The 24,462-nt window shown below is 51.8% G+C and overlaps 2 protein-coding genes across 2 annotated transcripts in view; both read left to right on the top strand.

Moving 5' to 3' along the window:
* ntn4 (netrin 4) overlaps positions 1-8,635 on the top strand; it is a 20,704-nt gene extending 12,069 nt beyond the window's left edge. Inside the window, exons 4-11 of the mRNA XM_019893653.1 lie at positions 32-316; positions 3,565-3,691; positions 4,111-4,296; positions 6,291-6,504; positions 6,984-7,072; positions 7,196-7,264; positions 7,348-7,515; positions 7,735-8,635. Of these exons, the coding sequence (XP_019749212.1) occupies positions 32-316; positions 3,565-3,691; positions 4,111-4,296; positions 6,291-6,504; positions 6,984-7,072; positions 7,196-7,264; positions 7,348-7,515; positions 7,735-7,874 (1,278 nt within the window). The 3' untranslated portion in view covers positions 7,875-8,635. The remainder of the gene's footprint in view (positions 1-31; positions 317-3,564; positions 3,692-4,110; positions 4,297-6,290; positions 6,505-6,983; positions 7,073-7,195; positions 7,265-7,347; positions 7,516-7,734) is intronic.
* Positions 8,636-17,567: 8,932 nt separating this feature from the next.
* Positions 17,568-23,200, top strand: LOC109530146 (transmembrane and coiled-coil domains protein 3-like). The gene is given in 7 exon segments (XM_019893715.1): positions 17,568-18,034; positions 21,287-21,439; positions 21,663-21,752; positions 21,830-22,308; positions 22,310-22,468; positions 22,555-22,690; positions 22,769-23,200. Coding segments are annotated over 7 exon segments (1,347 nt in total). The 5' UTR covers positions 17,568-18,010; the 3' UTR covers positions 23,075-23,200.
* The last annotated feature ends 1,262 nt before the right edge of the window (positions 23,201-24,462 follow it).

The raw sequence follows: 24,462 nt of genomic DNA, 5'->3' as shown, positions 1-24,462 counted from the left end.
TTTTGAATGCCCCCCCCCCCCCACCCGCCAGGTGATCTACCGCACCCTCCCCAAGTGGGAGTCCCTGGACCCGTTCGGCCTGGAGGGCCAGCAGCAGCTGCGGGTTACCAACATTCGCCTCCGGCTGCTTGAGCGCCAGCCGTGCCCGTGCCAGGCCAAAGCCGCCGCCGCCGCCACGCCGGGCGAGGCTCCGCCCACGCGCCACTTTGCCATCTACGACCTGATCGTGAAGGGCAGCTGCTTCTGCAACGGGCACGCCGAGCAGTGCCTCCCCGCGCCGGGGTACCAGCCCGTCCGGGACCGGACCAGCCACGTGGTAAGCCCACGAGGCCGTTTACGCGGATGCTTGCTGTGACGCCGAACTGCAGCTCGTGCAAAGTCGTGATGGGCAACCGAAGCTTCGTGAAGCACACGTGATCGTTTTTCACTCCTCGAGATGACACTCTGGCTTTAAAAAAATGCAGTGGAATTTGAAGACGGCTTTTAGATTGAAACCAAGAGCGGCGTCTGGAAGAGTCGAAAACCGTCACGCGTGCTTCGTGAAGCTCGCTTTGGCTTTCTGAACAGTTTGTCCGCGGCGGAGGCGTTTGCTCAACCGAGCGGCATTCCAATTCTTGAACGTCATTCTCGCGTTGCTCAAGTCAAGTCGCGGCTCTGTTTGTGCTCGTCATCTTTCTGTTTCCCTCGTTACCGTCAAGCGGACGCTCGGCGACGTCCGTGCTTGTTCAGGAAGCCCAAATGCAGAGGCGCCGTTAGCGGGCTGAATGATTCGTGCAGCCGCGCCGCCTCGCTTTGTGTTGCCGACTCGTCTTGATGCTGACAACGGCGGCGGGTTTATGTTTTCCTCGGTCACCGTTCCCGCTTGCTTTCGTCCTTCGGCCCCGCCCGCTCCGACAGCGGCGGCGTTTCCGGCCGGCTAAAAAGCCGAGATGGACGCGGTCGTCGCGTGCAAAACGGTCGCACGGATGAAGGTGTGAACGTGCGCACTCGCGCGCGCGGCCGTCATCCTCTTTTGCAATCAGTGGCAGGAAACCAGCGCCTTGGTCTCTTTCCTCTTTTCGCCGGAGACTTTTAGCGTGGAGTCAAGCGGACGGTGTTTGCTTTGTCGTTTGTTTGCTTTTACAGTCTAGAAGAAGAAAAACGCGTATCGGACGGCTGCGGTGTGACCGGAGGAGGAAGCCGGTGAATTTTAGTGGCTCGGAATGTGGACTTTCCCTTTCGCTACCTTAAGTGAAGTCGCGCGAACGACATCATTGCCAACGCTGCACGAGAAGGATATCGAGGACCCGCTAGAACAAAAAGGTGCCAAAAAGTGAGACGAGTACAGATGAGTACTTTGCCTCTGATAGTTGGCGATTTCCTTTTTTTGCGAGTGTCTGGCAATGCTCTGTCTGGCGCTCTGCCGGGCATATCAAACCCAAAACAGTCACGCCGATAATTTGATGTTTTATTGCTCAGCTGTTGCCACACTGAAAGGCCAGATATCCCACGCCGGCCTTTGTGTGCAATATTGCCTGCAAATATTTGCGTAGCGGCGCAGGTTTGAACAGTAAAGCCTCGCTCAAGTATCTCCTCGGGCATGAGCGAGAGCGAGAGCGAGAGAGAGAGAGAGAGAGAGAGAGAGAAAGAGGCACCTGGACAGCTTTTGGACAAACACGGTTACGTAAGTGGCGCTCGTCGGCTTTTGTGTCACTCGTGCTGGCGCTCAAGCCAAACAAGACGACGAATGAGGGCGCGCGTCACGCCAGGAAGGGTTATGTACTCGTCACAATGTTGCAGGGGGGGGGGCCCCCCCGAAACACGGAAAGGGGTGAGGGGGAGGCGGGGTGGCTGTGCCACTGTTTGCTTGTGCACAGAGATTCTGCCAATCTCGACACACGCTTTCGACTAACGATTGGGACGCACACTCTGTTCATACCGTACATTTACAGAAACTGTTCTCGCGTGAGCTTCCTGAACTTGTCCCACTTCAGTCATGATGGATGTCATAAGCCCCGGCTCAATCCCTCCTCTTTATCTTCTACTCAAAAGCTGTGCAGCTCTCACATCAAAAGCAATGGAACACCGCCATCTGTTGATGGCCGGTCATCATCGCAGCTCCGTGTAAGCTCGAATTTCACAGACTCGCCCAACGGACCAGCCTCCGTTGATGGCGGTGAGATTCCACTTGACGATTCTAAACGTCCACGGCAGTCAGGCCAGCTGGCGCCACCGCTTAAAATGCGGTGAAGGGGCCGCGGCTGGCCCGCGGGCCTTGAGTTTGGCCCCCACGCTGTAGAGGATCAACAGTAAGTTGAAGACGGAGCGTTAGCTTAAGTGCTAAGCCAGTATCGGTCATGCTTCTGACCAGGCTAAGTCCCAGGAAATGAATGCAACGCTGTGTAATATCCTGTGGCTGTGTTGGGCGCACACACACACACACACACACACACACACACACACACACACACACGGGGGTCAGACTAATTGGTCCACTTGAACGTAGTTGCCGCTCGCTTCCTCTCACTCTTCAAAATGCTGATCTGCTCATTTTTGGGCACCTAATCCAATCAGATGAATTATGTAACCTCCAACCCGTCGAGTGAATTCAAAGATTGGCCCGTTTCCCCATCACTTCCGGAGATGGATGTGTGGATGTTTTTTTCTTTCAAATTTGGTGGCGTCGTGAACGCCGTTCTCCGACGCGAGTCCAATTCGTAGGACTGTTAGTTTCACTTGACGGGGCGAGCTGGTCAATAATCCACGTTCACGACGCATATGCTGGATGCAAAAATCCTTTCCCTGTGTGTTCGCGTGTGCATGCGTGCGTGCATGCGTCTGTGGCGGGCTGATCCGAGGTCGGTTCAGCTAGAGGGCACGTTTGGGCCCCTCACGTGTTCGGCTCAAGTCGGTGACACGCCTCACACATGCGCACACGCACCGTGGGAAACCATGTTGGAGTTTAGCAAGCGTACTTTTTGTTGGTTGGCGTGTTCCGTGTTGTGTAACTGCGTGTGTCCCACATAGCAGTAGCCCGGTGTAACGCAAACAAATAAAGAGCTTCCTCAGATGCCTTGCCCCCCCCCCCTTCCTCCCCTCACCCCCCCCTATTCAATCATTATCCAGCATACATGGCATTCCAGCTCTCAAGAATGACAAGGAGATTGTTATTGTGCTCTCGGTGCTGCATACTTGCACTCTTCCACACACACAGAGGCCTACCAGACGCGAGCCCCTTTTATTGTTTCCAGCGATGAAGCCAAACAATCAATCCACACACACACACACACACACACACACACAGAGGCCTACCAGACGCGAGCCCCTTTTATTGTTTCCAGCGATGAAGCCAAACAATCAATCCACATTCACTCATTTCAGTGGAGGGAACAGGCCCGAGAAAGAGGATGAAGTGGGACGATATTCCGGAAGGGTCAAAAGTTGTCAGAGGTGAAGAAGACTCGGATGGATTGGGGACGCGGGGTCTCACGTGGGAAAATCGAGCTTGGCCGTCACACTGACGTCTTTGCTGGTCCCCCTCAAACGCGTCTCAAATCAAACCCTCTCCCGTCCGATGTGTGACAGGTCCACGGGAAGTGTGTGTGCCGACACAACACGGCCGGCGACCACTGCGAGCGCTGCGCCGCGCTCTACAACGACCGACCGTGGCAGCCCGCCGACGGCCTGACGGGGGCGCCGCACGAGTGTCGCAGTGAGTCAAGACGCCACGAACTCCGAATTGCGCACTCGCGCCTGACCAATATGGCCGCCCGGCATGCGAGCGGCGTACTCTGTGTCAAATCCAGGGCCGCTTAGTCGGGCGCGAAGCAGAGGTGGTCTTTGGGGAGCGGAAAAGCCAAAATTTTATTTTGGCTTTTGTTCAATTGGATCTAATTGAGTCTATCTTGCAAGATACTGTTTGCCCCGGCATTAAAATACCTCAAATGTGTGTGTTGGGCGGCCATCTTGGTCAGGTACAAGGCTGTGGGGTGTTTTGATGTTTTGTGGTTGGCTCGCAACATTGCTTGTTAATTAGCCCGCGAATGTCAATAGTAATCGTTGCTATAGATCCCGAGTATTATTTTATGATGTGTGTCCCACCCACTCAGCCTTCTCTGTCTCTCCCCCCAGAGTGCAAGTGCAACGGACACGCTCACAGCTGCCATTTTGATTGGTCGACGTGGCGGGACTCGGGCCAGCGCAGCGGCGGCGTGTGCGACTGTCTGCACCACACCGAAGGGCGCCAGTGTCAGAACTGCAAGGCCGGCTTCTACCGGGACCCTCGGCGGCCGCCCACGGCCCCCGACTCTTGCAAGCGTAAGACACACACACACACACACACACTCACACGTCTCGTGCTGCGTGACCTCAAATGCTCCCGCCGCCCGGCAGCCAAATTCCTCATCTCAACCGGTGTCAAACGTCGCCCACCCACCCAAAGTGTCACTTTGCGGTGCCCGAGCCACCGGTGAACAAATTGAACAACCTTGCACATCTTCTCGGTCGCGGCACACGGCCGGCACGCTCGTCCTCGTTCTCGCCAGGAATGAGGAAGAGTGCAAGCCGGGACGTGCCGCTGCATCACGCCGATGCCTGATGGGCACCGGCGTGCACGGGCGTTCCGCGAGACGTCACGCGGCCCACGCTGCCTCCGAGGTTTGCCGCTGAATTCATCAACAGACGGTGGCGTACCTGCGCCGGGAGTCGGCGGCCAGCGCGCTTGTCCGGTTGGGCTTGTTTTGTGCTTTCTGACGGCTAAATGGCAGCAGCTGTGTGTGTGCGAGTGTCTGCGTGTTGGGGTCGAGCGGCGTGCTGCCGGGCCTCCCTCCGCCGATGAGATGAGTCTTGAGTAAACACCAGATAGTCATCTATAAACACGCAGCGCTGGCTACATTCTCGCCAACGATTATCTGTCAGATGCGACCCTGCCGTGAGCTCAGCCCTGCAGGTATGCTGCAGTGCGTGTGTGTGTGTGAGTGTGTGTGTGTCTGTGTGTCCAAAACAACTGTCAAAATGCACCAGACCGTCTCCAAACACGCCGTGTTTACCCGCAATTCATTTTCTGCTCTTTTTAATTGTAACCATAGTAACCAAAGAGCCTCACGAGGGTATCTGATTAGATTTTATGAGGTTACTTTGCTTTTTCCAATGAATTGATGTCGGTTTCAAAATGTTCTAATTTTATTTATTTATTTATTTATTTATTTATTTTTTGCACCTTGTGTCGCCTCGCGATTGAAAGTCCGGATGATTTTTTTGGGCGATCGTATTGAGTGAAATTGGTCAGGTTAGATCCATTTGAGTCAGCCCGTTTGCTATAACGCCTCCGTGCCGAAGGAACTGGTCAGCCGCAAAGGTACGTTGGCATGTCAATGACTGGTGGCGATAAGCGCTCCAGAAAACGGATGGAAGGACACGCTGCCTCGTCAGCTCCTCATTTTATTTATCAAAGACAGAACAGTAAATGTCAGTGACTGAAAAGGATTTTGAGTTGATGTTGGTGCGCGACGGTAAATGAGAGCAAGATCGCTTTTTTTTTTTTTCCCTTCAATCCCTACACGAATAGGATGCATGACAAAAAACAAAAAAGTTGAGCGAAATAGGAGCAGCAGTGCGCACGAGGTGGACCTAATGGAACATCCAAGGGGGGGTTGGGGGGGGGCTGCGTGTGACTGAGGATAAATAAGATCAAGGTTGTGAAATCCTCTCGTCTTGCGCCGACAATGAAGGAATTTCCCTCCTTGGCAAGGAACATTTTGATCATACCAGAGTCAGCGGGGGGGCGGCGTTAAGAAAACAATCTTGTCATGCGCCACACAAGCTGGTACGCAGCAAAACAGCAGGAAGGCCGAGCGACTTCTTTCGAGACAGCAACCGAGTCTTTGTACGCCGCCGCTTTTGCATCACTCTCAAATGGTCCAGAGTGTGACATTCGCACACATGAACATGCGTGTTGCAGCGGCGTCACATGGCGCTGCCCGTAATCTCCGTTGAACATTAACACGCTAGATAAGCACGTAAAAAGCGCATAAAATGTGCTCGTAAAGTCCCCCAAAGGTGATATCCTGATGCTTTTATTGCTATTGTCTGCCTCGGGCTGTATTGTTTATCTTCTCACATTTGGTCTTACTGAGGTGGGCGTGATGTGTCTGTCTCAGGCGAGATTCCGAGACAAAAATGGAGACAAGCTCATATGTTGGTTCACAACACATAAATATTCAAAGCTACTTTGGCGAACTTTGCCTGCAACTTTGCCGAAGTTGACCCGAAGACGGAACCTTTTGGCTAACTTCCCTCTTCGCTCCTCCCAGCCTGCAACTGTCACCCGTTGGGCTCCGCGGGCGCGCGGGCGGCCGGCGACGCGCCCTGCGACCCGAGCGACGGCGGCTGCATCTGTAAGCCCGGCGTGGGCGGCGCCCGCTGCGACAGGTGCATGGTGGGATACTGGGGCTTCCACCAATACGGCTGCCGGCCATGCGACTGCGCCGGAGACTGCGACCCCTTCACGGGCGACTGCGTGCTCGGGTGAGTCGCACACTCAAGCGTTTGGACACATCCCTCCGACCGGGACCTCATCGCGAAAGTGTCCGAATGGGCTTCCGGGTCAGGTCGATGCTTCCGGGGAAACGCTTCTTCGCAGAACTCAGTCGTTCGATGCAGAATCTTGCATCGCAACACTTTCCCCTCGCCCAAGGGAGGAAAGAGGAGAAGTGGCAGTAAAACAGGCCAAAATCCCATTGTATTGATATTGTGACTTGGAAAAAACCCAACTCTATGAAGATGTAAGTGCGGGGAGGTGCGGGGGGGGGTGCAGGGGGGTGATCCATCATCCTCACCGTATCTTTTTTTGTCTTTCAAAATATTTGAATTTGTTCTCATAACATTTGTCACCAAAATGGCCATTTGCCCTTCCTACCTCAAACGTTTGTGATGCTCTGCGTTAATCAATCAATTCCTCACTGTCCCAATACTTTTGATTGGAACTTGTGTGTGTTATGCCGCAGGTCGGACTTGTACAACTTGGAGGCAAACGCCAGCCAGCCCGTCAGGATCTTCAGAGTGGACGAGCTCTTCTCTGCCCTTCACTACTCGGGTGCGTGCGTGCGTGCGTGTGTGTGTGTGTCCGTGCCCGCATGTGACTGCCCCACCCCCCAACCCCACACATTGCATTCTTTGGACGCCACACATTAATGGATGCTGTGATTGCCCCCCGCAGAGAAGTGCGAGTGCAAAGAGCAGCCGCTGACCAACAGTAAACTGTTCTGCACCATGAACTACGCCTACGGTAAACCGTCAAGCCCTCGCACGCGCACGCACGCACGCACGCACATGATGCGTCCCCCGCCCTGACCTGTGTGTGGCTTTCAGTCCTGAAGGTGAAGGTGCTGTCGGCCCACGACAAGGGCTCGCACGCCGAGGTGGAGGTGAAGGTCCAGAAGGTGCTGAGTCAGGCGGCCAAGCTCCAGCGGGGCCGCGTCACGCTCTATCCCGAGTCGTGGACGGCCCGGGGCTGCACCTGCCCCATCCTCAACCCAGGTCGGTTTTCACCTTGAGACGAGGCCGCCTGCAACGTGCTCTTGGCCGAGCCGACGGCCTTATCGCGCTTGCGTTCCCGAGCGGGGCCGTGTCCTACTTTCGATCGGTCGATCATTAAATATGACGCGCTTGATCATAATCAATGCACCATTTTGATAACAAGAAAATGATGTTCGGGTTTCGAAGTGACTCCGGTGTGGTATTTGTGACGTTGGTCAGGTGTGGAGTACCTGGTGGCGGGCCACGCCGACAGGAAGCGGGGCCACCTGCTGGTCAACATGAAGAGCCTGGTCAAGCCCTGGACGGCCACCTTGGGCCGCAAAGTGCTCGCGCTGCTCAAGAAGGACTGCAACTGGTAGACCCGCACGCACGCACGCACGGCTGAGACTTTTTCCTGGAGAGGGACTCCATGCCCGGATTATTCAATTGTGGATGATTCAACTCAGATTATCATTTTGGCCTCGTTACCTGGATTGACAATGGTGGAGAGAAAAAAAAAAAGAGATCTCTCTCTCTCTGTGCACTTTAACCAGCAAAATGGACTGGAATGGAACATGGACGCACAAAGATGCACGTACACACGCAGTCGAGTGTGTACATGGACACACACACACACACACACACCCCACAGTGAGGGAGACCAAGCCATACAAGCCACTGCAGGTGGTTCAGTCCTCGCCAGGCCAGGTGCAAGATGGCGGCCAATCGCCCCCAAACGTGAATGTATTAGACTGAGTATGTGCATGGGGATGTAGAAGTGTGTGTGTGTGTGTGTGTGTGTGTGTGTGTGTGTGTGTGTGCGCGCGCGCGCGCACGCATGTAAGAAGAATCAAGTGAGGAGGTTTAGGCCCGAGCACAGTCCCAGTCCAGCTCTTCTTTTTTTGTTTTCATTGAAAGATGACTCTTCATCCTTCCTTCCTTCCTTCCTTCCTTCCTTCGACTCTTTGTACAGTGTTATTTGTATCTCGATTTAAATATTATTGTCATGTGACAGCAATTTTTCAGCTTTACGTTAGTTTGGACTTGTAGGCTTTTTGTAGCATCATAAGGCCACGTGGGGCGCCGTTTGCCCTCCCCGAGGGCTTCTCCAATGCATGATAATACAATTATCAATGCACCATGACTTTTTCTCATGTCTTTTTTCTCCCCCCCCCCGACCCCCCACCATGAATGTTGACAACAAAAGTGGTCAAGTCACTTCAGCTCTCTGGGTAATGTCAGTGAGTGATTACGTGAGGCGAAGTGGCTCACATGCTCGATTGGACTGTAAAAATGGATTTGACTCTGCTAACTTTGAGGCAAGGCTATTTTGAAACTTTTCACGCTTAACAAAAGTTAGGTTTTTGTTTTTTTGTAACAGATTCTCTCGCTGTGGTCGTATGTGTTGTTTTGATGTGACAGCTTGCTAATCTTGTTTTGCAGCGGTCTCCGCGCGGACCTTGAAATTCTTCACACGGCTTTGTCAAATATATCCTTATCGCCCGCGACTTTCTCTCCCGTGCGCTGAAGTCAATCCATCAGTGTCGCTCCCAAAACAGACCAGGCGGCGACCGGCCTTCTTCACACGGCACCGCAGAATGTCGACCGTCGGCGCTGTTTGGGTTTGGGCCCTTTCCCGACCGCCGGCCGTGACGCGCTTTGCCGCGAGGTGCCGACGCGATCTTGGCTCGTCCGGTTTCCATGTCGGACAGCCAGAGGTGAGCAGCTTCTCTCCTTTTTTTTTTTCCTTTTTTTTCTGCAATTCACTGGCAACCGGTTCAGGGTGTCCCTCACCTACTGCCCGAAGTCAACTGGGATAGGCTCCAGCCGCCCCGTGGCCCTTGTGAGGATAAAAGCAGATTGGAAAATATTCCATTTGTTAAAGTGGTTGATGCGAATTGAAAGGAAGGCCCGTTTGCTCAAGTACAATAAAAAGTGGAATGATGTCATGATTAAAAAAAACAAAAACAAAAAAACACCACCGATTTTCCACAATGGAACTTGTTTTGGCAAAAAAAAAAAAAAAAAACACCGATTTTCCACAATGGAACTTGTTTTGCCTTTCTGTCCTTATTTGCCAATCACCGCCCCCTCTGCATTGTGCTGTATTCTTTGTTTTGTTGAGGGAGGACTTCCCCGCGCTGGGAATCGTCCTTGGCGTGAAGACACAACTCCTCAACCGAGCCAAGAACCTTCGATTGCCCCCCCCCCCTGCATTTCCTATGCTCACTCGGCCTGAGTTCCAGGAGCCTCCAGCCTGTTGGCGCCACGGCGGGAAAGCGTTTGCAGCTCGCCGGCCGTCCGGCCCGCCACGCGGTGCTTTGCCGCGGTCGGTGTGTTGCGGTGGCGCTCCGTGCCTGCAAGTGCACAATAGCCCGCTTGTGCTGCCCTACAAGCCAGTTTCGGGCCTTTTGTCCCGTCAGCATTCTTGCGTCGGTCGCCCATGGCCCCCCACGGCAGCTCCCCGCAGACACGCGGGGACAATGCCGCGCCCATCGCCGTCATTCCGAGACGTGGATTGGATTTTCCCATCGGAAAGCTCATGAGAACAGAGTGATATTTTTACCTCCCCCCAATGCTTTTTTTGGCCTTCACTTATTTCTTTAGGAGGAAAAAAAGGTCATATTTTTCTCACCCAAAACAATGGCCCTCTTGGGCAGCTCAAATCTTTCCCCTTGGAAGTGGCCGAGCGAGTCATGCGGCGGGAATGATCCCGTCAGATGGGCTCGGCTCCCAGTGGAAAGGAGAAGATCGAGGCGGAGGGGAGAAAGCCTTGCAGGCTAAAAATATCACGCTGAGGTGCCTCCTCCCTCCAGGGAGCGACCATGCGCTACTTAATTACATCGAAACACACGCACACGCATGCACGCACACGCACATCAGGAATGCTTCTGTAGCATGAGAGCAAGCCAGAACAGGGAAGGCCCATCCAGACAGTGAGACACTCACTGATTATTATTACTCAAGGCCTGATGTCATCCACGCATACGCCTTTTTTCAAAAGATGAGCCAACATCATGTCGTGGGCTGAAGAAATTTCGAGGCGATGTGCTTGTAAAGCAGCCGCCAGCACCTGTGTCAATACCACCAGGCTGACACCTTTCACTTCAACATTCGGTTCCACTAGATTGGCCTCTTTTGCAAAACATTAGGACCCTTAGCATGGATCCTTGGGGTCTTCCTTGGGCCTCAATGTAGGACCTAAAAGCTTGTCGACACAATTGTTGTTTCATATTGTGGAACGGTTTGTGTGTTTATAACTACAACCGAGATCTGAAAGAAGCCGCAAATGTCATCGTATTCCTCACTTTGGACAATTGGATGTTTTGGGGGGGTTCAAAGTTAAAAGTGTCATTCATCAGCTTGTCCACTAGGTAGAGCCATAATCATACTAAAAGGGTCCCCGAACATCCCTCTTTTGGTTTTTTTTTTTAATTTGTTGATGACTAGAAAATGCCAATGTATTTTTCTTCAAGTATCCCAAACTTTATTGACCAAACCTTCATGCAGACACAATACCTACTGATGCACACAAATAGCTCTATTTGCCCAAAAGGGTCGAACAGGATCGAATGTGCTGTCTCACAATGAAAAAGGACGACAAAAAACAGCGTCAAGCGTGCATTTAATCGGTCGTTAATGCAACACAAAAAATGTGTTTGGGAAGAGGAGGAGGAAGAGCTGGCGTGTACTGACACGAAGGCCCGCGAGACACGCAGCCAGAAAAACATTACGAGTGATTCACAGGCACTGCGTGGCACATCAACACATACCTCTTACTCTACTCACACACACGCACACGCACACGTGCACGCACTTCTGTGGACGTGTTGAATGAAAGTCTAAAGTCCAATTAAAAAGTACAAGTAGTGGCAGTAACCAAGCCTTCACTCAGGCTGAAATTGCTGACAAGAAGCCGAGTGTTTTGGGCAAACACTGATAGGATCGCCTGTGCCACCAGCAGCCCCCATTCGGCCTGCGTGAGCTGCTACACCTGCATCCACACACACACACACACACACACACACACACACACACACACAGTCCAACCTCAACGGCATGGGCCTGATAACATCCACGCATGCCGTGACCCATAACCAGTTTTGTATCACATGAATAAATTCACGTCACGACACGATGAGATCATATTTAGTCAGCCTGTTCAAACTCATAAATGTATTCAAATCAATACGTTTTAATTAAAAACGTGAATGGTTTTTATTAGGTTGTCATTAAATTTGTCACTAACTTGACGAAGAAAATGTATTAAAACGAGGCAGTGTAAAAATGACTCTGGACTGTCCCCAAAAATGACCAAAACGTAGTTTTTTTGCACAAACTACTAAAATTATCCTATAGGGGGGATGATTTGGATAAGCTGGCGTGTTAACACGCGTTTAATACAACAATGTGGTTGTCCTGACAACTGTATGTACATCTTAAACGAGTTCAGTGCAGTTGCAAAGTGCAATCCCAATACGTTGTCCTGTCTTCTGTCTAGGAGTGAATAGCGACCCCCCACCCCCCACCCACCCACCTAAGGGCACCTAAGGGCATGGCCGCCTCCCTCCCTCAGGCGGTGGCCCTCCTGTGGTTGTCTGCAGGGGTGGCGGGGATGCCCAACCCGAGTCAACGACAGCAACTTAACGGTGCAACGATGATCTCGTGTGGACAAATGGTAGTACTGCATCTGAACGCTTTGGGCCTCTGTGACATCATAACCGGGTTCGGGTTCGCTCTTCCTTCATCCATAAGAGGATATTGTGTCACGAATGCTAATGCAGTGAAAGAATTTAAATTGTATCATATTCAGCGCACGATTGTTTTATAGCGATGTAAATAATTTATGATGCCTCGGGTCTAGACCAAATATTTAATTTTGCATGACGCTCTCTTTTATTGTGAAGTTTCATTGCATCCTGCAAAATCATGAAAAGAATCATGTGATATCAGCTGTGGTCAAGTGGAAGGACTTTGTGGTACGAAAGTATTTGCAGCGATTCATCCAAAATCCAAGCCCTCATTGAAACCCTGAAGAAGCACATATCGTAAATTCAGAGTGTTGTCTCCCCCTAGAGGCTTCTGGGAGATTCTCGCACGGGAATTCCCCCCCAGTCGTCTCCATCCTTGGTCTGAGGCAGCGGTTGCCGTGGCGACGTGTACCGAGGCCATTGGCTTGTGTCCGATAGGGATCGCAAAGATTCTATTTGAGGCGGTCCGGTGCCTTTTAAGGTCCGGCCGGCCGTTGCGCACGTCAGGGCGAAGCGGAGCCCGGGTGCGCGCTGACGCCCCGGCAGGTGCTGACACAGGAAACGTCGCTTTTCACAATAAGAGTGTCACACGAGCCCCGAGGGGGAAATAGGCCGACGCCGTCTGTCGCTGTGCGCTCGGAGTCCATGAGTGGCGTGGTTGGTTGCAGCCAGTAGACGAGTTTCGCCACGTTTGGGGCGACGCTGGCAAGCACGGTTGACCTTTGCTTGCTTGCGTTATACTTCAAGAATGTGGAAGGAGCAGAGGCAGGCAGGCAGGCAGACGCACCTTTTCTATTACTGCTGAGTGGGGGGAGGAAACAAACACACCAAAAGAAGTCACGTGCGTTGACATTGTGCGTTTTCTGTACGCTCGGAATAACGGCAGATGTGTTTAAATGCACTGGGTTGCACAGAGACACCCGCGAGTGACTATGTCAGCCCAGTCGCACTCGTCCGTGCCAGTCTAGACGGAAATAAAAACGACTCGAACGTATGTGCTTCCATGCAAGGGAGCAGCGTAAAGGAAAAAAAAAACAACAACAGAAAAATGTTGCGTAAGTGCTCTGGTTTAATGGGGCACTTCCTGTTTTCCCACCACGCCGGCACGGACCCCCACTGCCCCCATCAAGGACGCTCTCGACGAGGATCGTTGACCTCAAATACATTTTTGTTTTTTTTTGTTTATGCAATCTGAACAATGTTGGCCATTCGAGTGAATCAAAGGTCATCAATTGCGTGATTGATGACCTTTGATGATGATGAGTGAGGAGGAGGAGGAGGAGGAGAATTCCCGCTGTTCATGAAGTAAATGTGATTGTGCGGACCCCTCATCTCCATTACCCCCTGCCATGCTCAATTTGTCACTATGGAAACCAGGCAAAAGCCCCCCTCCCCACCCCCCACTTCCTCATTTATGAACATTCAACACACACACACAAACACAGACACAGATTCTCATTGGAAACAGGCGCAGCATTTAAATCCATCACGATAGCCCAACTGACCTCACGAAACTTCAAAGTAATGCCGGTGGAAAGCGAACAGGCTTACATTTGTTTGATTGATTGGATGAGCACATTTCCCCGGACAAATTCATTGGCGATATCTTTGTGTTGCTCTTTTCGTTTCATGATACTGAAGCCAGCGTTGGCGGCGGTGACGTGTGCGCGTGTCCCCGCCGCAGCTGTCCTTTAGCCTGGTGAAAACTTCAAACCACTCATAGCAAGACAAAAGACCCGAAAGGTCGCGAGCGTAGCACGCGCGGTGCCCGCGGCGACACATGAAAGACACCCACATTCAACTATCGCAGCTCGGTCTCTTTCAAACAATCGTAACCATTTTGGGAGGTGTCACCAACGAGCCGGAAGTTTGGTGCGCTTCTTGTATTCATTTCAAGATTTGGATCAAGGTGCGGCTCCATGAAAACAGGAAACTTGGATTGACCTTTTCCCTCCTGAATCAAAATGACTGAAAGTGAGGCAGACTGTGTGCAGGCGGAGGGTGTTCGGGAAGGTTGGCCTTGGAGGAGATCTTGTCGCGACGGTCTTGCGCAGATGTTCAGCGCTGCGCTTTGGTGGCTCCATCTGCTGCCCGGAGCGCCTCGACCGAGTCCAAGAGCGAGACGCGCTTCGATGGCAGCACAAAGGGCCAAACTGTCAGCGTGTGATATGCGATGACGGCCCCGCATCTGCAGCGTCGCTTTCAATTTACAAGCCGGAGGCGCCGCGAGGCGTTCTGCGGCCTTGGCGAGTCCATTCAGGACGCCCGATGATTTAGTTCCCCTGTCAGGAACGCACAAAAGAGGCTGCGCAAAAAAAAAAACAAAAAAAAAAAACTGTTAGCGGGAAAATGGGCGAAATTCAAGAGGCGGGGACAAAACTGTTTCTTAACCTTTATTGAACCGAGGTTAGAAAATTTCCATAGCCCACCGCCGAACAAAAATGCCACAAAAAAGTGAATCCTTTGAGTGCCGGTGCGCTCTAGCGAGCTTGCCTTGCCCACGTTTCCACATCCGGATTGCTAATACCAGGCGAGAAAGCTCGCAGTAGTACTTGTTTTCCCCGGGGACGGTTAGAAAATTTCCATAGCCCACCGCCGAACAAAAGTGCTCTCCGGATTGCTAATACCAGGCGAGAAAGCACGCGAGTAGTACTTGTTTTCCCCGGGGATGCACGCCGAGTGTCGCCGAGCAACATGAGCTCTGGTTTTATTTCGACAGATTCATTTCCTCTTTCCTCGGAGCGTCTTTGACCGAGGATATTGTGTCACTTGTGTTGGCGTCGCGTTTCACTTTCTGGGCCTCGTCTGCTGTCCGTCTCTTCCGCGGCACGCAGCGGATGTCAAGTTATCTCTCAACTGGACTCTGTTGACCTTGGACGAGCAATTTGGAAAAATTCCCTCCGCAGACGCAAACCTCGCGGCCTTTCTTGTCGACGTGAAGGAGAAAATCCTGGATCTGCCCGCGCACTCCACCTCCACGCTAACTGACCAAGCCATTAACGATCTCAAATGAACTCACGAAACAAGTGATGAATTGAAGTGAACCAAACTAACTGACTAGCGAACAGGCCAAGCGACGAACTCAGAAAAACCCAGTGAACAAACGAATCACCCAACAGGCCAACGGATGAACTCGGAATCACCATCACGACCCCCTTGAGACATTCCAGATCCCGTGATCCTCCTCCTCCTCCTCCTCCTCCTAAACATTGGAGGACGCTCCCATAACCCCCCCCCCCCCAGCCCCCTCCAACATTCCACCCGAGAACGTCCCTCTTCTGGCCTTAACGTCCACCCTCGGCCCGACCCTCCTTTTTCGCTGCCTGGTCCGCTCGCTATCGCCGTTGAAGTCTCTCTGGTGGGAGACGGGAAGTGAGGCAGGAAGTCCGTCAAGAACACAAACAAGGAGCACCAGCAGAGGAGAACAATGGGCTCATGCGGGGATCTTGCATCTCTGCCTGCTCCTGACGCACATCTTGTATCATCGTCTTCATCATCATCATCGACTTCATAGAATTCCGTCCAGAATGAAGAACTGTTCACTGTCTCCCTTGTCTCTGTTTAGCACACGTGTATCGACCACGCTAATCAGTGCGTGGCTGCAATGGACTGGAAGTGTGCAAAGTTATTAGTATTGATCATAGCTGGGAGACCATCAGTCAGCGCGCGCGCACACACACACACACACACACACACGCGATAACAACAGCCTGCCTGACTTCAATAATAGAGCTCAAGGCCTCAGGCAAAGCCCCCTCGGGGGTTCCGTGCTGCCAACGCTCGCATTTATTTGTCCTGGTGATTAAGATCACGCAGAGTGTCCTTTTAAGGTGGAGACTCAGCGGGTTCGAAGTTCGCATGAGAGGACGCCAAAGCCCTTCAGTGAGCTTTTTTTTTTTTTATGCACACTTCAGGTGACAAAATGGCCAGATGAGATGAATTATTAACAAAGAGTGCGCCTTGAGAGATCCCATTACACCCGGCACACTAATTAGTTTCATTATTGTTGGGCCCACGTGTATTAACGATTCAGGACACAAAACCGACTGCAGGAAACAAGCCAGACGTTCTGTCCAGACAAACGTAAGCAGAAAATGACATGATGATAAATCAAGCCATATTTGTTGGTTTCCCACCCCCCTTCTAAAAAGCAAAGAAAATCGATGAATATTTTGATGGAAAAAAGCAGAAAACTTCATATCGATTGAAGAATGAACCACACCTGATTTAAACCTTTATTTTTATACTTTTATTGAATGAAAGTGGCAATTGAATGTTGGGTGTGAAGTACATTGCAACTTGGATCATTTTTAAAACATTTATTTCTCAAAACCAAATGTCCAAAACTTTTATTTATTTTTTTTTCATTTATTTATTTCATGTTTCCGCTTCTACTACTAATTTTCACTCTATTCATAAATAAATGTTTGATTTTCGTGGATTTAAGCAGCGTATCTTTGATTCGTTTAGCCACACCTCCCCACTTGGGACGCGGCGGGCGGGGCTTACGCGCGTCCCAGTAGTTTCGGCAGTTGCGGCCGGCTTGTGTACCGTCAGCCACGTCGCCGGGCTGCCACGGCGTGGAACCTCACCGTCACCATCGCCATCCCTGTCGGAGTCGGTGCAGCGTCGGTTCGTGTGGTTTTGTCCGGTGTCTCGGCACCGGGGATGTTTTTGTTTTGCACCCGCCATCCCTGTCGGAGTCGGTGCAGCGTCGGTTCGTGCGTGTGGTTTTGTCCGGTGTCTCGGCACTCGGGGATGTTTTTGTTTTGCACCTCCGAACGGACCTTTTGAAAGCCGACGACTGGAGCACCGTCGAAGTCGAGACGATGTCCGGGGCCGGTGGAGCAGCTTCGGGGAAAAGTTTACCACAAGTCGGGCTGAGGTCACCCCGTCGACGCTAATATGGTAAACGTGTGGATGTTGTTTCTCAAGAAGTTGACCGAAATGAACTGCACGTTCGAGCAATGACAAGTTGCACTCTTTCATTTCTAATTTGCACGGCACGTTGATGAAAACAAATCAGGCAACTCGTCACCTACTTGGCACCAACAAGCGATCCTGCTCCGAAATTATTTTGTGGCATGTCGTCATGACATATGAACAAACCGCCTGCGTGACACATTGCTGAGCAACACATTTCTGGAACCACAAAAAATGTATCCCCTGCTCCTGAAAACATGCCACCACTTCGCGTGCCAGACCTCATTGACAAAATGACTTTTCTCTCGTGGGTGAAGATGATGCTGTAGCGACGCCACATCTCAGCGACAAACGAGCAATACTTGAGACTTTGGGGGGGCTTGATTTTGCGCGCAAAGAATCAAATCATCGATCTGTGATATTTGCTCAAGACTAAACGGTGCGCTTTTATTCTGAAGTGGCGTCAATGTTGTTTTTCTCGACACGAGCCACTTTTCAAACAGCCACATTGTAAATGGAGTTGAACGACGTCTGAAGTCTAATCGGACGGTATGAACTGGACCCGCAGTGATGGGGGTTGTTTGCGTGGCGAGTGTGCAGGCAGAGCAGAACAGGTTTGCCGAGTGGAGTGTGCGCGCGATGACTCAGATAGGTTCTTTGCCGCAAATGTTGTTTTCCTTCAGGTTGATGTTGTGCATTGTTGACACACACGCCGCAGCTCACGCTGACCTGTGTTAGCCAAGCTCGAGTGGGCCTCTCTTGAAAGGTCACGACCCAGAGATGAGAGTTCCCCAAGAGGCACGTCGTCCTCGTCTTGTTTTCAAGCGCAAACGCCTTCCTGGATGAGTTCCTCCGGGGGCGTTCAGGTGATACTTTGAGCCGTCATGCTCGTACACGTTCACTCCGCGGCGTCGGATTTACCAAGCGACGATTTTCCATGTCGGCGAGTCCCGGAGATGCGATTGAAACGCTTCATCTCACTCTGACTACTTGATTACGTTTCGGAGGCCAGAGGTTCCCTTTGACATTTGGACAGAACGTCCAATTACGGAGGCCGCGTTCCCTCACCGCGACAAAGGGCGGCAGTGAATGAATCAAACGAAATGAATCATTCCGAACGCAGTGGCTGATTCAGGTTGCAATAACCGACTCATCTGACTGCAGCTTACTGAGAAATCGGGAGCTCACTCGTGCATGGCGACGTGGCGAGGGAGTGATTCCCAACGCAGACTTTGAGCCGCGTTGTCTGCGTCCCGTGATGCATCACGCACGCACGCACTGTGTACGTGTGATAAGAAGCTTCCCTTGAAGGAAATGGAGTCGCTCGACTGTGTTTGTCTCGTTATCAGGGCATCAATGCGAATGGCCTTTTAATGCCTGTTTGCTCTCCTGCGTGGAGTGAAAGTCTTGAGCTGTGTTTGCTCTTCCCGACTGGCTTGTCTCCAGGCGCCCTGCTCTAAATTTGGGGGCATTTTCCTCATGGGTGTCCACTTCCCCTTTTTGCTTTTTTTTCTCAGAAAAAGGTACGACTCATTTTCAGGTGGCAAAATTGTGACATCAAACCCGAAGTGCTTGATTTGAACAGTCGTTTTCGAGCACAGACTCTACTGTGCCGCCCTCTGTTGGGCCGGAGCAGTAATGCGCGCAATTAATCAGATCGCGACAAATGTTGGCAAGCTTATCTGTAAAAATTACAGCGATGAGACGAAAGACACGACGATCGGAAGTGACGTCAGCCAGCTCGGGGCGCTGGAATGTCGTACCCCGCCTTGGTCCGTCGATTGCCTTAAAGAAGAGCGACTGCGCATGTCAATCTTTTAACAATCGCGAACGATTTGCACACCCCGAGACTGTAAATTTGTCACGAAATCGGAGAACGGAAATGAACAAAACCGTTTTGCTCATCTCAAAATAGATCCGCATCTCTTTGGAAATAATCTGAGTGCTCAATGTCGGAGCGTGGCTTTAATCGATGCCGCGAGGGTTCTTCAATGCGGGCTCCAAGCCACTTCACTTCAGAAGCGTGTAATGCTTTCGAACGACATCACGCTTTGCGGCTTTCGCCATTGAGAGGCAAGAAAAGGGGAGGGGAGAGATTGCGACCGATGGCTTCGCCGCCGGCGCTTTTCATTCAGCTCCGTTGGCATGGCAACCGGCCCAATGGTTTTTCCACGCTGGCAGCGGACGGACGCCACTCTCGCTTCACGCCCGTCAGCCGTCGTACGGCGACGTCGAAGGGACGCGGGGTCGGTGGCGACGGATTAGAGCGCTAATGTGGGATAATCTCATCGGCGAAAGACGCACGCACACACACACACACACACACACACACACACACACACACACACACACACGAACGCACGCACACCAGTGGCAGCCATATTGGGTGTGTGAGTAACACACTGTGGATTAAGAGAGGCACAAATACTCTGTCTGTTAAAGTGATATACACACAAGACACACAGCTGATTCTGTGTGAGAAGCACATCCTGAGTTTGATTTCAAAATCGCCTCCCTGGGGGGGTTATAAAAATGTCACCACTATTTTATTTCATCATTCTGTCGCTATATGAAATGTTTTTTTTTTTTTTTTTTTTTTGGCGACAGAGTGCATTTTGTTGTTCCGTGGGTGACTTATGTGAGGTTGGAACTCTTCAGAGCACTTCTTGACTTTGTGTACAAGTGTGATTTACTGCATGAAACTTCCGACTTTTTTTTTTTTTTTTTAACAGTATCTTGGTCTTCACCCAAAAATCTCCAAATTCCGCCGAGGTGAGACGCACTGTCCTCCGCAAAACATCCTCAGCGCTTCCCTTCTTTGTCGTTGTCCAAAGTCGTCACCTGGCCTCCTCAGCATTTTTGACCCCCTTTTTAAAAAAAAGAAAAGAAAATGAAGCAGGGGTTGCTGGGTAATCTTTTTCAGATTAAACTCTCGGGATTACAAGAGTAGGGAAGAGGAGGGATTACAACGTGTTTTTTTTTTTTGCCTGCATTATTTGGTTTTTAAATCCAGCGCTGCGTGTCGGAGCGTATGAAGCATGTGCAAAAAGAAAGGCCAAGCGCCGTGAGCATTTGAGCCGTTGATTGTGCGCGTCTTGCGGGTGTGGCCACTGTTGTCATATTCGCCAGCCGCGTGTTGCCAACATTTGGAATGACTTTTAACTCGATAACAAGCCGCAATTGTTGCGGGATTCGCATGGATCCATTCCCCGCCGCACAAGCGTGCAGTGCAGCAACAGTTTTTGTCTGTCGTATGTGTGTGTGTGCGTGTGTGTGTGTGTGATCCACAGTTTACAGGATGTTCCTCTCTGAAGCTGCTGCAGGCCTCCGACTCATTTCACCTTAAAGCGTCCTTTTCTGTTTCCTAAATGAACTTTAGCAATGTTTCCAACCCTGCGTGTGAGCGTGCCCCGAATTTCAATGTGCTCTTAATTTAGACGCAGACACTTTAATGTGCTCGCTCCTTTGGCAGAACAGTTTCTTCTATCTGTCCCCTTCTTTTTGGCACAAGCGGGGATTTTATTATTTTTTTTTTCCTGCTTTAATGAAGTGAGGTAGCTGAGCCGCGTCGCTTTTTCTGCCGGCGTGTTAACAACCGAGCTCGCTTGAGTAAAAGCACCATTAGCACCAGCGGAGAGGCGTCAAAATGCGCTCGTCTACATGCACGCGTGCATGTATTGGTTCTGCACACTACTTAAAGTGTCGATTATGTGGAAATGAAGCTGGGGGGAGCAGAGCACTGGAGGGTATCTCTGCGGTACCGTTTTTATTCATGTTACAGCAAAGGTTGGTGCGTGTGTGTGTGTTTGCACGCTCACACACACATCCAGAGAGTCCTTGTCAAAAAACCGCAGCGTGATGGATTAAAGCCTGCCAACGTCCTGTGTTAAAATTCCATATTTGTTGCAATAAGAGCACGAGAGGAGTCAACTCAAGCGGTGAACTGACTGTTCGAGTTTGACTTTGTTTTTAAAGCAGCACCTTGACTTGATGAGGGGAATGCACAGAGGCTATTTGCATTGAAAAAGCCCGTTTGTCCGTGATGTAAAAACATTTCTTTTCTTTTTTTTCATTTTGTTTATTTTGGATTGCCTGCGCCACGTCCGGTGTGTGTCCAGGCGGAGCGTAGCGGCTGGGATGTCCTCAGCATCCCGGTGCCCATGCGGCGCGGCGGTTCCGAGTCCAACCTGGATGATGTGGTGGACGGCGTGGGCCTGGACTTCAACAAGGGCGCGCTCGGCATCGACAGCCTGCAGCAGAAGATCCTCAAGGTCGGTGGCATGCCGAACTAAATGACTGATTCATACGTGCACTACCGTAATGGCTAGAAAAGCTGCACAGGTGGAAATAGTATCACCGTAAGTCCCTCAAAAGTCGTACAGGTTTAAAGACAAGCATTTGATAAGAGGCGTAGCTTGGTATAGCAATCAGATGTCACCGACTGAGGACGTCTTGTTTCCTGGTCGTCATGGAAACTGTCCCGGGGCGCTTTAGGTGACGGAGCAGATCAAGGTGGAGCAGACGGCACGGGACCAGAATGTGGCGGAGTACCTGAAGTTGGTCAACAACGCCGACAAGCAGCAGGTTTGGGGACTTCACGGTTGGGAATCGTCCGGCTTATCCCGCCGTGGAAACTGAGCGCCAACTTCCCACCGCCGTAGATGGTGCGCATCCGGCAAGTGTTTGAGAAGAAGAACCGCAAGTCGGCACACTCCATCGGCAGGCTGCAGAGGAAGCTGGAGCAGTACCACCGGCGCGCCAGGGACAGCGAGGCCAACGGCAAGCACGGCCACAAGGACGGCGCCCGGGACTCGGGGGGGCACGGCAAGGAGGGCGGCCTGCGCGAGGTCGGCGCCTCGGGCCGCCACCCCGCCTTGGACAAGGTCAAGACCGTCGGGCCTGGCGTGTCGCTCTCGCCGCCGTTCTTCTTCAACAAGTCGCGCGGCTTGGCCAGCCTCATCCGCAACAGGTACGGCAGCGCCGACAACATCGCGCACCTCAAGAGCATGGACGCCGGCTCGGGGCTGCGCGGCGAAGTCGGCGGCCGCGGCCTGAGCGGCAGCGCCAACACCGTGGCCAAATCCGCGAAATACCACAGCGACGACGAGTGCTCCACCGGGACTTCGGCCTCCGCCGACTCCTAGGCCCGACGGCGGCGGCCGGCTGGCCGAGGCCCTGGAGATGGTCCGCGACATGCGCGAGGCGCAGACGCAGCTGGGGGACGACATCGAGGCGCTCAACGCGCAGTTTAAACGCGACTACGGGTACTTCACTCAGGTGTTGCAGGAGGAGCGCTACAGGTGAGTGCGGCACTGACGTCACAATTTCGATATTTGCGGAAAGATCCGCTTGAACTCTGTTTCCGTGCCTTCTGGGGCGTCGTCAGGTACGAGCGCCTGGAGGACCAGCTGAACGACCTGACGGAGCTCCACCAGCACGAGACCGGCAACCTGAAGCAGGAGCTGGCCAGCATCGAGGAAAAGGTGGCCTACCAGGCCTACGAGAGGGCCAGGGACATCCAGGTAAGCGGCGCCGACGCCACTCGGGAAAACCACTTTCACCGCCGCTGCAAGCAAACGCATTTGCGCCTGCGCGTTCAGGAGGTGCTGGAGTCGTGCCAGACGCGCGTGTCCAAGCTGGAGCTTCAGCAGCAGCAGCAGCAGCAGACGGTGCAGCTGGAGAACGCCGACGCCAAGGTGCTGCTGGGCAAGTGCATCAACATCATGCTGGCCTTCGCCACCGTCATCCTGGTGTGCGTGTCCACGGCGGCCAAGTTCGCCGCCCCGCTCCTGCGCAGCCGCCTGCGCCTGGCCCTCACCTGTGTGGGCGTGTCCCTGCTGGCGCTGCTGTGGAAGAACTGGGAGCATCTGCAGTGCGCCCTGGAACGACTGCTGCTGCCGCACTGAGACCGGCGCCGCTCGCTCAAAGCTGGAAAGGTTTCAGCGGACCTTTCGGGATGAACCTCAAATGCATTAAAACAGCCACAAGTTCACCGAAAGCACTCAAGTACTGTACTGGATCAGGGAAAAAAACATAAGCTAAAGCCACTTGAACCTGATGCAGTTTAGAATTTTAATTCAGTAATTATTTCGCCTGCCACACTTTGAGAATCACTGCAAGTTGTGCAAAAAGTACTCAAGTGTTCAATAATTGAACATTCGACACTTGGCCAAAGGTCAGATGTAAGATCGCGTGTAAACGTCTTTGGTCCACTTGAGGTTCATTCTGAAATTCCACCGCAAGGTCGAATCGCCCAAACGTTTTGTGAGGTCCCTAGTGTATTTGTGTGTCGCCATGGAGACACCAGACGAGGAGTTTACATATAGCCTTTTACACCAGCACTTGTTCGCGGTCACGCGCCGGGACGGAACAAATTTCCAGATAAGCTGCTGACGGACGCCGCCGGCGCCGTCCATGGAGAAGCTGAAGACTGAGCTGGTCACGACGCTGCCTTCGGAAAAGACACACGCTGCCGCCGCCTGCCACCTTTCTTTGCGGGGAAAATTGAGAGACCGTTTTTGAAATCGAGGTCAAGTGTTTCACAATCTTTTTTTTTTTTTTTTGAACTAGGGCACATTTAAGAAAAAAGAACTGACAAAAATCTCACACACGCCACTCAACAAAAATGTCACTCGTGGCGCCATGAGTTACACGTTTAATTTGTTGCGTAACTCATATCGCTCATCTCAAATCATCTTTGCCCACCGAATGCCATTCATCAATTTGAGCCCACCCCAAAAAAAATTGTAACGAGTTTTTTTAATCAGGAAAATAGCACTCCAAAAAATCCAGAACATTTTTAAATTGGGTCTCTGAAGGTAACATGCTGACGTCTCAATTTCAAGTTGAATGGACTGAGAAATTGTTAATTACGCACCCTCTGTCATCGAGCGGACGGGCTTTGAATTGATTTGCCTGTGAGTATACATGTCACTTGTGTAGAGCGATGAACAAAGAGACGAATCCTCGGAAAGGTGCACTGTTTGTTTTTGTGTAGTTTTCTCACGTGTTTTTCAAAGAAATACTTTTTGACATTTTGGGGAATGGGCTTACTGTTTCTCTGTTATTTGCACGGCATCGGGTAACTGCCACGATGTGATGCGATGCATTTACAGTACTCGCTTTTGTGATCCCAAGTGGCCTTGACCACTTAAAAACTGGAGTGGCACCGTCCTGCGGTGGTCATAATGACCTGAATGATTGAGGTGGACTGCAGCGCTCGCACCAGATATCACTGTGAAGATGCATCATGGCGCCTTGTTTGTGTCCCTTTAAAAACCCAAATAAGAATACA

Source organism: Hippocampus comes, unplaced genomic scaffold, assembly GCF_001891065.2.
Source record: "Hippocampus comes isolate QL1 unplaced genomic scaffold, H_comes_QL1_v1.1 scaffold161, whole genome shotgun sequence".
In the NCBI taxonomy this organism is placed as follows: domain Eukaryota; kingdom Metazoa; phylum Chordata; class Actinopteri; order Syngnathiformes; family Syngnathidae; genus Hippocampus; species Hippocampus comes.
This window is presented reverse-complemented; position numbering and strand designations above follow the sequence as displayed.